Source organism: Naegleria lovaniensis, assembly GCF_003324165.1.
Source record: "Naegleria lovaniensis strain ATCC 30569 chromosome Unknown tig012, whole genome shotgun sequence".
NCBI classification, from domain to species: domain Eukaryota; phylum Heterolobosea; class Eutetramitea; order Acrasida; family Naegleriidae; genus Naegleria; species Naegleria lovaniensis.
Window position 1 is genome coordinate 80,165 of NW_025407834.1, and position 12,185 is coordinate 92,349.

General features: G+C 36.2%; 6 protein-coding genes across 6 annotated transcripts; 1 reads left to right on the plus strand and 5 right to left on the minus strand.

The window, feature by feature from the left end:
• Positions 1 to 52: 52 nt before the first annotated feature.
• C9374_001125 (uncharacterized protein) lies at positions 53 to 1,966 on the minus strand (the record flags this gene model as incomplete). Its single annotated transcript, XM_044686883.1, has 1 exon — positions 53 to 1,966. The coding sequence occupies one exon, from the start codon at positions 1,964 to 1,966 to the stop codon at positions 53 to 55; it is 1,914 nt and encodes a 637-aa protein (XP_044551523.1).
• A 196-nt stretch (positions 1,967 to 2,162) lies between these two features.
• Positions 2,163 to 3,788, minus strand: C9374_001126 (uncharacterized protein; the record flags this gene model as incomplete). The annotated part of the gene is made up of 1 exon (XM_044686894.1): positions 2,163 to 3,788. The coding sequence occupies one exon, from the start codon at positions 3,786 to 3,788 to the stop codon at positions 2,163 to 2,165; it is 1,626 nt and encodes a 541-aa protein (XP_044551524.1).
• Positions 3,789 to 3,910: 122 nt separating this feature from the next.
• On the minus strand, positions 3,911 to 6,891 carry C9374_001127 (uncharacterized protein; the record flags this gene model as incomplete). Its single annotated transcript, XM_044686905.1, has 4 exons — positions 3,911 to 4,759; positions 4,832 to 5,193; positions 5,306 to 6,063; positions 6,236 to 6,891. The coding sequence occupies 4 exons, from the start codon at positions 6,889 to 6,891 to the stop codon at positions 3,911 to 3,913; spliced, it is 2,625 nt and encodes an 874-aa protein (XP_044551525.1).
• A 415-nt stretch (positions 6,892 to 7,306) lies between these two features.
• Positions 7,307 to 8,415, plus strand: C9374_001128 (uncharacterized protein; the record flags this gene model as incomplete). Its single annotated transcript, XM_044686916.1, has 2 exons — positions 7,307 to 7,403; positions 7,508 to 8,415. The coding sequence occupies 2 exons, from the start codon at positions 7,307 to 7,309 to the stop codon at positions 8,413 to 8,415; spliced, it is 1,005 nt and encodes a 334-aa protein (XP_044551526.1).
• A 609-nt stretch (positions 8,416 to 9,024) lies between these two features.
• C9374_001129 (uncharacterized protein) lies at positions 9,025 to 10,161 on the minus strand (the record flags this gene model as incomplete). Its single annotated transcript, XM_044686927.1, has 4 exons — positions 9,025 to 9,385; positions 9,551 to 9,604; positions 9,681 to 9,790; positions 10,081 to 10,161. The coding sequence occupies 4 exons, from the start codon at positions 10,159 to 10,161 to the stop codon at positions 9,025 to 9,027; spliced, it is 606 nt and encodes a 201-aa protein (XP_044551527.1).
• Positions 10,162 to 10,501: 340 nt separating this feature from the next.
• On the minus strand, positions 10,502 to 12,043 carry C9374_001130 (uncharacterized protein; the record flags this gene model as incomplete). The annotated part of the gene is made up of 1 exon (XM_044686939.1): positions 10,502 to 12,043. One exon carries the CDS (start codon positions 12,041 to 12,043, stop codon positions 10,502 to 10,504), a length of 1,542 nt encoding a protein of 513 aa, XP_044551528.1.
• Positions 12,044 to 12,185: the final 142 nt, after the last annotated feature.

Genomic DNA, 12,185 nt, shown 5'->3' on the forward strand with positions numbered 1-12,185 from the left:
GACTGTTTTTAGTTTGTTTGAAAGTCCAATATTAATCTCTTAATCTGTGCCCTTAAAAGTGATCATATTCTTCCCACTTGGAGTACCGTTCGAAATACTGTCCCGATGACGGCTGACTGCAATTAATGAGAGAATAAACATCAAAAAAGAATGCAAGATCAAGTGCTGGAAGAAATCGGTGATTCACACAGCAACACAAATCCGCTACAGAGGCCACCCAAGACGGAAAACCACATGATCTTAGAGCAGTTCCAATAGATTTGTTAACCTTATAGCAGCAACATGAAGTCATGCACCAACAACAACAAATACCGTAACAGTTACATAGACTTAAATAAGGCACAGCACAACATTTTTCAACACAGCACTTGTCCAAGGTGCCAATTCCTGCAGTAACATGAAATAATCGCTTATCACTTGGTCGAGTGTGAGTCATATTGGAGACGCTCATGTGTGGATACATGGGAAGAGTGAATATATTGTGTTTCATTTTGGCAGTGGTTCGATCAAATTCTAGAGTTTGAAATGTAAATGTCAATACTTGATCATTCTCTGTACATGTTCGCTCGATTTGTATTGCATCATCTTTGCCAATTCCAAATTGCGTGAAATACTTCTCTCGCCACTCTTCAGATATTAAAAGTTCGGAATGATAAATGTGTTGAAGGGCTAGACGAACAAATGGTATTCTCTCTTTGTCGTTCATGGTATCGAAAGAGATTAAATTAAAATATTCAATCATGGCAAGCGGGCCAATTGCTTTTTTTTCATAATTACTGTTCTTGATAGGTGGTAAAGCAATTTTCTTATTCATAACCTGTCTTCGATATCTGCAAATAATATTGTGGTGAAGAGTGAAATATTTGTAGATTTTTGGAATGTCGTCAACTTGTTTCAGGAGTCCATTAAGGTAATTCATTTCCGAGTGGCCATAGACTGATTTCAAAGGAATTTCATACTTTTCCATAATCGGTATTAATCGAAAATAAAAGAAGACATATAGACAAATTTTTGGTATGTTGCTGAGCTTGGCCTCTACAGAAGAGTCATCTTCCCAAAGGTTTAGCTTTCGAAAGCTAAATTTTTGGCCCCAATCTTCAATTACATGTCCAAGTCGTAGGTCAATAATGTATGGATCCATTATTTTGTAAAACGTATAGTAATAGGTCCTGTTTGTCAAGCGAATAATGGACTCTCTTGGAATTCCTCTCGTAGATTCACGTTCTCCAGTGATATTGATGTGCAGAATAAACTTTTTAAATACCCTGAATGGATTCACAGCCATCTTCTTGGTGTTAATAAATGCAGGATGTTGATTGCGCCATAGTTTCAACCTGTCATTGATGGTGACATGCTGTCTCATCAGTTGTTGTCTCTCCTCTTCCGTTGTTGCATAATACTGCATGTTGATCGGCTCCTTATTCAATTCTTCTCCATTGAGCTGTGAGACGTTTTCATCCTTTGAGTCGTGCTGTGTGGATTCATAAATATTATCCAAGGACACCATAAGAGCTTCCGACTGTTCCCAATCAATAACAACCTCAACTTCATACTCTCCAATTTTTTTGCAATTATGCACTCCAAACAATTCCATGAATTGTTCAAGCAAGATCGAGGGATTCTCTAGCTCTTCTTCGTCGTTATCGATCATACTTTGAGTATCATCCACAGTTCCAAAAGCAACATGCATGTAAACTCTTGGTAAATATAAATTTTCCATCTTCTCATGGATTCTTTTGTATGAATACATCATTGTGATGGTATTTTCTTCATGGGTGGTCATGACTTTACTGTCCAACGTATCCCAACCACCCGACAATATTAGAAATAAATTTCTGCACGAATATTTGAGAGATTCAATTTCGCTTGCTCCTGTACAATAGCTCAACACCAATTCCAACGTATCGGGATCCAAATCATAGAGTTTAGGCCGAGTGAGAGATTGTTCTTGATCGGTACCTAGCATTTTTTTATGAACTCGACAAGAGCACCAATACACTCGATCGATCCTTGGTTGTATTCATGAAGATCATCGCTTGAAAGCGTTGAGTACATGAGCTCGCAATAGTACTCTTTTTCTTGAACGCTCTCGAAATCTGGTTGCATTTGTGGTGTCAAAATGTTTCAAACGTTTTTTCAACTCAATTAAAAATTGGTTTTTGTCATTCTTCCCACAATTCTACGGTGACTATTTCGACAGAATCATCCTCTTCGAATTTACATCTCACATTGGCATTATCAATTCGAAAACCATACAACTTGTCATCTCGTCTTTTGCGCATGTAGACTGGTCTTGGATCGCTTTGCAGAACTTGAATAATGGCTTTTTTCATAGAATCTACATTATCATAAAAACGTAGCTTTGGTAACAGCTGTTCGAGTTCTGTTACTGCCTGTTGAGAAAATGAAATTTTGGACTCATCAATTTTTTGCACAAATGTGTCCTCTTGGATCCATTCTGGAACTGTAGTTTCAGTGTTGGGCAAGCTGTCATACCTTGAAATGTATGGCTTAATATCAATGACTGGTGTGCCATCGATAAGATCAGCTCCAGATAAGTACACTAATTTTCCTTCAATTTTGTCAATTTTTGCAACGCTCATTCCAATGCCATTGGGTCTGTGCGGAGATCGAGTGGCATATATTCCTACCTTGCCATTGCCGTTCATTCTTGGAGGTCTAATTTTCACACGGTCGTTGCTTTCCAAAGAGTTTTCATGAAATACAAATATAAGCCAACAGTGACTGAATTTTTCCAAACCATCGAGAGCCATGTCTCCTTGAGGTATAGTAACTTCAAGAATTCCCTTACTTGCATCTACTAAACCAAATTGTCTCGGACATCCATTCTTTGTAGGAAATACGGAGTGAAAGACGCCAATGGATTTCATGTTGAAAGAATAAGTTTTGGTGTGGCTATCATAATTAGAAATGACCTCATTGTGGAGGCTTGACTCAGGATTGGAGCTGATACTGTTGCTGCCAGTTGTCACATTGTCTGTACTGCTCACTGGTTCCTTAATTTTAGAAGAAATTGTTTTTCTATTTAACTTTCCAGCATAATGAGAGGGTATATATCCCACATAAACTCTGGTCAATTCTTCTTCTTCGCTTGAAAGGGTAGGATTGGCATTAGATGATTCGCTTTCTGTAGAAATAACGTCAGATATTTGACGTTTCACTCCCTTCTTTTTCTGCTGTTGTGAGAGCCACAAAGAAGAAGCCACTACCACCAGACGCCATTCTCCCTTTTCCAATTCTTCAATTGAGAATATTTTCGTTCCCTTATCTAAAATCAGCAACACGTTATCTTTGCTCTCATCGTTATTCACGTGCTCGAGAATAGGTTTGTTTGTATGTTCATGCTTTTGCTGAAGAAATGGAGGTTCTATAGAACTATTTTCTGAATTGGTTGGAATACTTCTATACAGCACACAAGAAGGCTTTTGGATGACATGACTGGGTTCAAGTTCTTTTTCAATGTCTTTTTCAAACTCCGATACATTTTCAATAGTTTGAAATTCGTATTTATTTTCTGTATGCTGATTCGTCATTTCTATTTTGCTCATAGTAGTATTGTTGTTATATTCGTAAATAATTTTGAATAAATTCAAATTTGGAAAATATTGAACAATTTTCATGCCTGATGTCGTGCTACCCGAGAGACTGCCTGACGATGATGATGAACTCCCAGTCATCCCCATGGATGGCAAGGATGCCGTTGTTAACATCTTATTGGAAGAGTAGGTTCGGAGCAACCGAAAAAACAGCCTTGATGATGACGACATTTTTTTGCCAAAAGTGAACAAGTTTTTTCCTGACCTGCAGAGATTGGAAATTGCATTCTTGATAGTAAATCAATACCTGAGTTATTTGAGCTTAATTCAATATCTTGTACATGATCGCTATACTATTTACTTGTGTTGTTCAAATACGAATTCAGATACTTGTGTCTCTTTTTCTCGTATTCCTCTTCGTCGAAATATTCAGAGGTCATGGATTTTCTTTCGTGCGCCAGTTGGTGATTCTTGGAGAGAAGTGCAATCAATTTCAAGTAATTCTTCAATTTGGGTGTCTTGTTCACACTCGTGGTTTCTTGTGTCAGCTGATCCATGGTAATATTGGGATTTTCTCGAATTTTGTGTTCAATCAATAATTCCTTCTTACGTGCCTTCTTTTTTAACATGTCAATAAAAACATTAATAATGGGATCTGAATGATGGGCATCCAATTTTAACAATCCTGCATATGAGTTAAATCCTGGATTGTGAGGTTGATCCATCCGAACATAGTTCAATAAGGCAAATATTACTGTCTTCAAAGTGCTGATAATACCTGCAACGATGAAACCAAATACATAGTTGACAGTAATGAAAAGAACATCGAACACGCTGAAGAGTGCGTTATGAATGAGCCAAGTACCCTTTTTACGAAGGAATACTAATTTCAAAATAATGGCCAACACTACAGTTGTGATTTTTGTTCCCAAAAATGTAAAGATGTTCAAAATGAGAGGTAAATTCTCAACCACGAAGAAGCTCTTAAAGAAGGCCTCAATCATTGGACCTATGGCTTGTCCCAACACTGAGAGCATGAAAATAATAAGCCCAATAATGATCAAGACAATATAAATGATGGCAAAATAAACTACAGTGGCAAGGGCAAAGTGAGCCGATTGAAGACCTGGATAATTGGAAGCATTAATGATCGAGTACGACGAAAGGTTGAAAGGTAGCTTGCCTTTTCTGTAACTTTGAATCTAATTTTCAAAATTGTTTGTTCATGCTCGCTCTCCAAGAAAAATCCTCACAAAATATGTGAAATTACTTACATGACGTTTGTAATTGCGTAAAATTAAAATAATAATCACCACAATTACAATAAAGGTCAATATTTCAGCAATAAAAAAATTAACCTCAATCAAATCTACCACTCGCATCAGAGCACTTGAGACACCTGTTTGACAGGTATCAAATTTTTCAAAGTCAATAATTTGTGGAAAGCAAAACAATAACACGCTAATAATGAAGAGAATATTAAATGCAGAATAGCCAACATGGAGAGACAAGGCAGCAAAGGTTGTCAAAATTAAAATCACAATTAGTACGGAAGAGGAGAGTCCAATAATTAATCGTGATGGGAAAAAGAAAGAAGAAAAACCTCCTTTCATGCTTTGTAGCTTCTTTTTGATCCCTATTGTTATGATTCGTTGTGCAATTCATGGATGAGTGTGAATTGATGGTTAAAGGATGGAGAGGCAATGATTGTCTATTATAATTGTTCTTTTTAAATAACTTCAACTTACTAATCCTCAAAGCGCTCAAAGAGTAACGAATTTTCATCCAATACACGACAAAGAATTTCACAATTAATTTCTTGTCGCTTTCTCTCCAATATGCTTCAATTTTCTCATTAATTTCATTTTCAATATCATCAACTTCTAAACTTGTGGAGAGGGATGAATGAGTAGCTGTCAACGACGACGAATAAGAACCACTCTCGGAAAAGAAGTGTTTTCTGTTTCTCTGTCTCTTGGTATTTGAAAATAAGTTTCTCACATATCCATAAAATCGCTTCAAACGAAGTTCATAAAAAGAGAAATATTGCAAATGTTTTCTGCCTGTGGCATGATGAACTATGGCTGCTATAAAAGGTACAGCCAATAAAAAGATCAATAGAAATGCTAAAATCCATTCTACGACTAAATATGCCTCTACGAAATTAAATTGAGATGTTTGAATATTGTGCTTCATAGTTCGAGCTGATTCATTAAGAAATTGAAAAAATTGACTCTGTGAAGCTAGGATGGCACTGGCATTCATTAATCGAAATTGAGTCTCACCAGGACTAAGGAATGGATAGGGTTTGACATTTGGCACAATATCAAATAGATTTGTCTTGTAGCATGAAATACTCCATGCATTGAGAGAAACATCTATGGCAACTGCAATGGCAATGAATATGAGAGCAGGTAATCGTTTCTTGAAATTCAGAGAAGTCACCGAATTTAAAAACGAAACAGACCAAAACATGCCAGACAATGCTAAAACTGTATAAACAGCTCTATGGTTCATTACATGTCAACAACCATGTCAAGTGGTGAAAATTTTCGTCATTGTACGAAATCGAGTTCAATAAAATTTTTTTACGAGCATTCCAGAACAGAAAGCAACCATTTTCATCATGTGAGTACAACATGTCACAATCATACCACGAATAAATGCATCACACTTACTTGAACGTACTAAATCCACCAAAGAGCATTTCTCTAAAATCACATTTCAGTATGATTGCATCCATTCTTTCGTCACTGAAAATCAAAAACACTTTTGTCAAATATATTGCTTCAAAATATAATCTCGCAAATAAGGCCCACACTACAAATCTAAAAAACACATTTTCATTTGATAAATCCACCATTCCAATTCGAGGATCACAAGAAATGGCATTTCTCGATTTCACACATTTCGGAAAACAGACACAACACATGTTAAATTTTTCTTTTCGTTTTTTACGTTGCCGAATATAGTCTTTAACTCGATAATCAAGAATTTCATCATCGTCTATGAATTGTCGATCTTGTCCGATCTGCTTTTGATGAAAAGTAATATCATGATGATCCATTTCTTGATATTGTTGATAGGATGACGATGGTTCATAATTATGATCCATGTGGGCAGAAGTATTTTCTGTTGTTGCTAATGCTGCTGCTGCTGTATAATAGAAAGGTTGATGTTTGAACTGACTATTTCCCCGAGTGGTATTTTGTGTTTCTGTAGTGGTGGTATCCGGAAGCATTTGTTGTTGCTGAGGAAGATCAGCCACCAATTTCATCTCTTCTTCTTCCTCAACATGTTGCAACCATGGAGTCAGCTCTGACTCTTTTGGCATCCCGATCGTGTGTTTCAGAGCTCTGGAGGGAACAACGTGCTCAGTTGTGTTTTTTTTTCAAAGTTTTTTTTCGCTTCGAATTTAAATGAATTTGCATTGTACTGGAAAATCAAATCGAAATATTTCATGTAACCTGGAATCTGAAATCGAGTCTCGAGTACGATCTGCAGTGTTGTTGTTGCATGCTGAGAGGTTTGAAAATCCTAGTAGTAGTGATGTCAGTAAGTTACGATAATTGTCCCTCAAACACATGATGATATATTTACGGTAAACCCTTTTGTTCGGAGTAACCTTTGATTTCGCGAGTTCACTGATCCCTCATCAACCAAGGGCGTTCTCATTCCCAACCATGAATGCACATGGCTTCTGCCGTTGACTCCTTTCATCATCAAAAAGAATACGAAACACGAACCAAATGTTCCTCTTTACAAGTAAATCGACATCACCACAAGAACAACCACCACTTCCATGCCACAAGATTTTACTTCTCGGAACTTTGGAGAGTGGAAAAAGTAGGTTCAGTTCTTATGATGTTCTGTTCATTCTATATAATATTCGAAAATTTAATTTCCGATGTATTCCAAAATTTGATCCCTCCTCTCATGCAACTGAACAGGTACCATCTTTAAGCAGATTCCTCTCATCTTTGGAGATGGTTTTTCCATGGAAGCGAGGAGGAATGTGAAACCATGGATATTGAGCAGTGTCATTGACAATATGAGAATTCTCATTCAAGGAATGAATGCTCTCAATCTTTTCTTTTCCAACGAAGAGAATCGACAACGTGAGAACAAGATTTTAGAGTTGAACTATTATGAATGTTGGACAATATATGAGGTTTGGAATGACCAATTAGTTCAAGATATTTTCGAATTGTTGAAAGAACCTGCCATTGTTCAAGTTCTTTCAAAAAGAAATGAATTTCACATTCATGATTCTGCAACTTACTTTTTTGAACATTTACATCGAATTTCAAAGAAGGATTATGTTCCATCTGATGAAGATATAATTCGTGTTAGAATCAAGTCAACTGGTTTAGCCGATCAGAATTTTACTATCAATACTCAATCGTTGTGCTTGATGGATGTGGGAGGAGCAAGAAATGAAAGAAAAAAGTGGCATCATTCTATCAAAGTGTGTGAACACATCATTTATTGTTGTTCATTGAGTGAATTCGATCAACTGTGTTATGAAGACGATAGTACAAATCGGATGAAAGAAAGTTTATCTGCATTTGAACATGTCCTTACCAACTTGTTAACACCCACTCAACCACATCAGGTGTATTTAATGTTTACAAAATTGGACATTTTTGAACACAAGATTAAGAATGGATCTCGTTTAGCTGATACTTTTGAGAAATACAAAGGTCCAGAAAAAGATCCAATGGCAGCTTTAGATTTCATCACTGAAATGTATTTAGCAAAAGATGTTCTCAAGAGAGTGAAAGAAGTTTTTTATGTGAACGCTTTGGATTCCAACAACGTCAAACAAACCATTCAACAAATTGCAAAGCATGTTTGACAGTAAATACTGATCAACTTCTGACACTTCTAGGTAACTCTCTGCTTCTGTCGATTAAATTAACTCTCGTAGTGCCTTATTTTCAGAAAGCGGTCACGTTTGATTATCAACCATCTAAAGCATTGTTGAAAACATTGCACGTTTTTCAAATTGAAAAAACAATTTAGATCACCCCAACCATGCAAATCTACATCAAACACCTCTCAGGAAGGACCATCTCCATAGAATGTGATATGAACGATACTATTGGAAGGATCAAAGAAAAAACAAGTTGAAAACATTCCTCCAGCTCAACAACAATTGATATTTGGATCGAAATTTCTTGCTGATGATCAACGGACCCTTTCCGACTACAATATTGTCAAAGTGAATTCCAAAATTGGACTCCTGATGGCCATGAAAATGATTTGAATAATGTTCAAGACTATTCACAAGTTTATGGAACTTTTGAACAACCTCATCAATGATTGTGTGAATATTCATATGATCATCAGATGAACCATACTTGTGTGAAAATGAAGAATATTTAATGATCATGTTTTTTAAATATACGAGAGAAATGAACAATGCAACATGTTTCTCAAGAAATAGCTCACTGTTCTTATTAATTTACAAAACCATACATTTACCACTTCCAGAGCTTTGTTTCTTTCCACCCTTCTTTTCTTCTTGTGGTGGTTCCAAAACAACAGCAATACACTTGTTGAAAATATCACGCAATCCATCTTGAGTTCTTGCAGAACATTCTCCAAAATCAGCAGCACCAACATCTTGTTTCATGGATTCTCCTTCCTTAAAGGTAATTGGTTTTTGATCCTTCTCTTCGAGAATTTTGATGAATTCTGGATCGTCACGGAGATCTTTCTTTGTACCAACGAGAACGATGGGTGTGTCTGGACAGTGATGTCTAACTTCTGGAACCCATTTGCTTTTAATGTTTTCCAATGAACTTGGATTGACAATGGAATAACTGTTGAATGTTCAAAATGAAGAATTTGGATTTGATTCGATTCGGTTCGATTCGGTTCGATTAGGTTCGGTTCGGGTTGGATTCGAAATAAATGTCAACAAATTTGTTGTTGTTGTTATTGTTGAATAATGACGATGGACAATTTTAAATACTAATACTACTTACCAAGCCAAGAATACGTTAGTATCAGGATAGGAAAGAGGTCTCAAACGGTCATAACTGTTTTCCAATGATGATTATTAGACCATCACATGCCACTTGTCAATAAAAGATTCACATGTCAACAAACACTTACTCTTCTTGACCAGCTGTATCCCACAAACCCAATGAGACGTTAATTTCCTTATATTTGACGTTGGCATTGTAGTTATCGAAAACAGTTGGAACGTAATCCTCTGGGAATGTCTATTGTTGTCAAGATGATCAGAATGAATTCAAAAAGTAGAATTTGAAAGTTTGTTGTTGTTGTTGCAAAGGATATTTGAGAGTTGTTATTATTATTGTTGATAGTGATAGGAGGGATATCGGGGAAAGACACGAGGATTCGAATCGTTTGGAAGATGATGATGTGAAGGAAAGAGTAGTAAGAACACAAAGTGTCAAAAGTCATCATGCGCAACAAGAAGAATACCACAGGTTGAATTCATCATTATCGTCATCAATGATAAACTAATTTCCACATTTTAAACACTTACATTTGATGCAAATGAAATCAACAAACAAGTCTTTCCCACAGCACCGTCACCAACGACTACACATTTAATTGATTCATCCATGATTGTTGTTGTTTTTGTTTATCTAGTGTTGTAAAGGAAAAAGGAAGAAGGAACACAAGAGATATTGAGTTGGAGTGCCCTTGCGAAGTGTGAGCGTTACTTACTCTGTGATGTGTTTGTATTTTTTTGATGGCTGACAGGACGACCATTTTGTTTGTATGTGACAGGTTCGATGAGGTTGTCTTTGGGTTACAAAGGAACACAGTACTTGGTAGAGTTCCTTTTTCAAGACAAAATCATTACCCAGAATTTTTCAATTCGACCGATTATTATTATTAAGGATCTTTTTCAATAATTATTGTTAAACTTATGTACAATAAATTTACAAAGAATTCTCCTCTTACTGCCATTCCAGAACAAAACTAAATGAAAAGTTTTGTTTCAATAATTTGGGGAACTTTTTGGAAATTTCTTGAATGTGTTTCATTCCAATTTGGCACTGTGTCATGTCCAATTCTGTTAAATTTTGAATGAAGGGGGAGAACTGTGAACTCAAGAGTGCTTGAGCTCCTTCATTGCCGAGTGCATTGCTAGAAATGTTGAGAGAAGTGAGTTTGGGAAAGTGATGCAAATTGGTGCAGAGGATTTCCATGCCTTGAGGATCAAGGTTTGTGTTGGATAGGTTGAGTTGTTGTAAATTCTGGAACTGTTCACTTGTGGCAAGTTGAGAAATTCCTTCAAATCCAATAAGGGTGTTTTCTGCAAGATTCAAACATGTTAAATTTTGTAAAAAGAGAGTTTTGGAAAGGATCTCCATTCCTACGGAATTGATAAAATTGAAACTTAAATCTAAATCGGTTAAAGTTGACATGTTCTGAGAGTTTGACAGATGGGTCACTGCTTCATTCAATACCACTGTTGATCCCAGTTTGAGAGTGGTGAGCTTCTTTAAAAAGTCAGAGCAACAAATTAATTTCACACCTTCATCTCCAATACTACATTTTGTGAGATTTAAATATGTCAAGTGTTGAAAATTGGGTGATGCTGTCAAATGGTTCAATGCTCGAAGTCCAATGTTGGTAAAGGAAAGGTCTAAAAATGTTAAATGATGCATCACCTTGCTCATTGCTAAATGCTTCATTCCTTCCTCTTCAATGGATGTATTACCATTGATAATTAATGTTTGTAATTGGCCAAATTGCGATGCAATGAATTGCAAGGTAACTGGACCAATTTTGTTTTGACTCAAATCCAATTCTGTCGCTTGATCGAACCATCCTCTTGGAACATTCTCAAACACTTCTTCCATTCCCTCATCTTCCAATTCATTGTTCCTTAAACATAATTTTCTTAATTTTGACCTCTGACATGCATTTCTTTTCTCCACATGACTCGACCACAACAACAATAACTCTTTCCATCCCTCATTATACAGTCCATTCGAGTTCAAATTCAATTCTGTTAAATATTCAAAAAACTCTGCACATTCACCAATAAGTTTCACTCCGTCCATCCCAATAGAATTTCCCTCCAAATTCAATGCTACTAAATTCTTCATGAATGGACTTGTAGAAAGTAACAAAGCCCCTTCACTTCCACAAAAAGTACCACTAAAATTGACATTTGTCAATTGTTCAAGATTGGGACATGTTAAGACGGAATGCAAATTCTTTTCATCCATGAAAGAAAATGATTTAGATTGCGAACTGAAATCTAACATTAATGGAATTTGCAAGGCTTGTTGGAACCATTGACGAGAAATTTTCATACACACTCGCAATATAAATTCCGAATCCAAAAATTGCATAATATGAAAAACAATATCATCAATGAATTCAATGGGTTCTCCTTCTTCTCGGAAAGTCCGATCCAAGGATGGATCTATTTCCTCTGATTCATCACCATGATCATTGGATTCATTAAGAGCGAGAAAGCGAAACATTTTTTTTAGATTTTTACTGAAACTTGCTTCGGATCGTGAGGATGAAATCATTATTGGATCGCATGTGTTTGTGGGTCTTCTGGCTCTAGTCCTAGGATAGAGAGTCACATGAAAAAGTCGAACGTTGCATTTTTTTCAAACG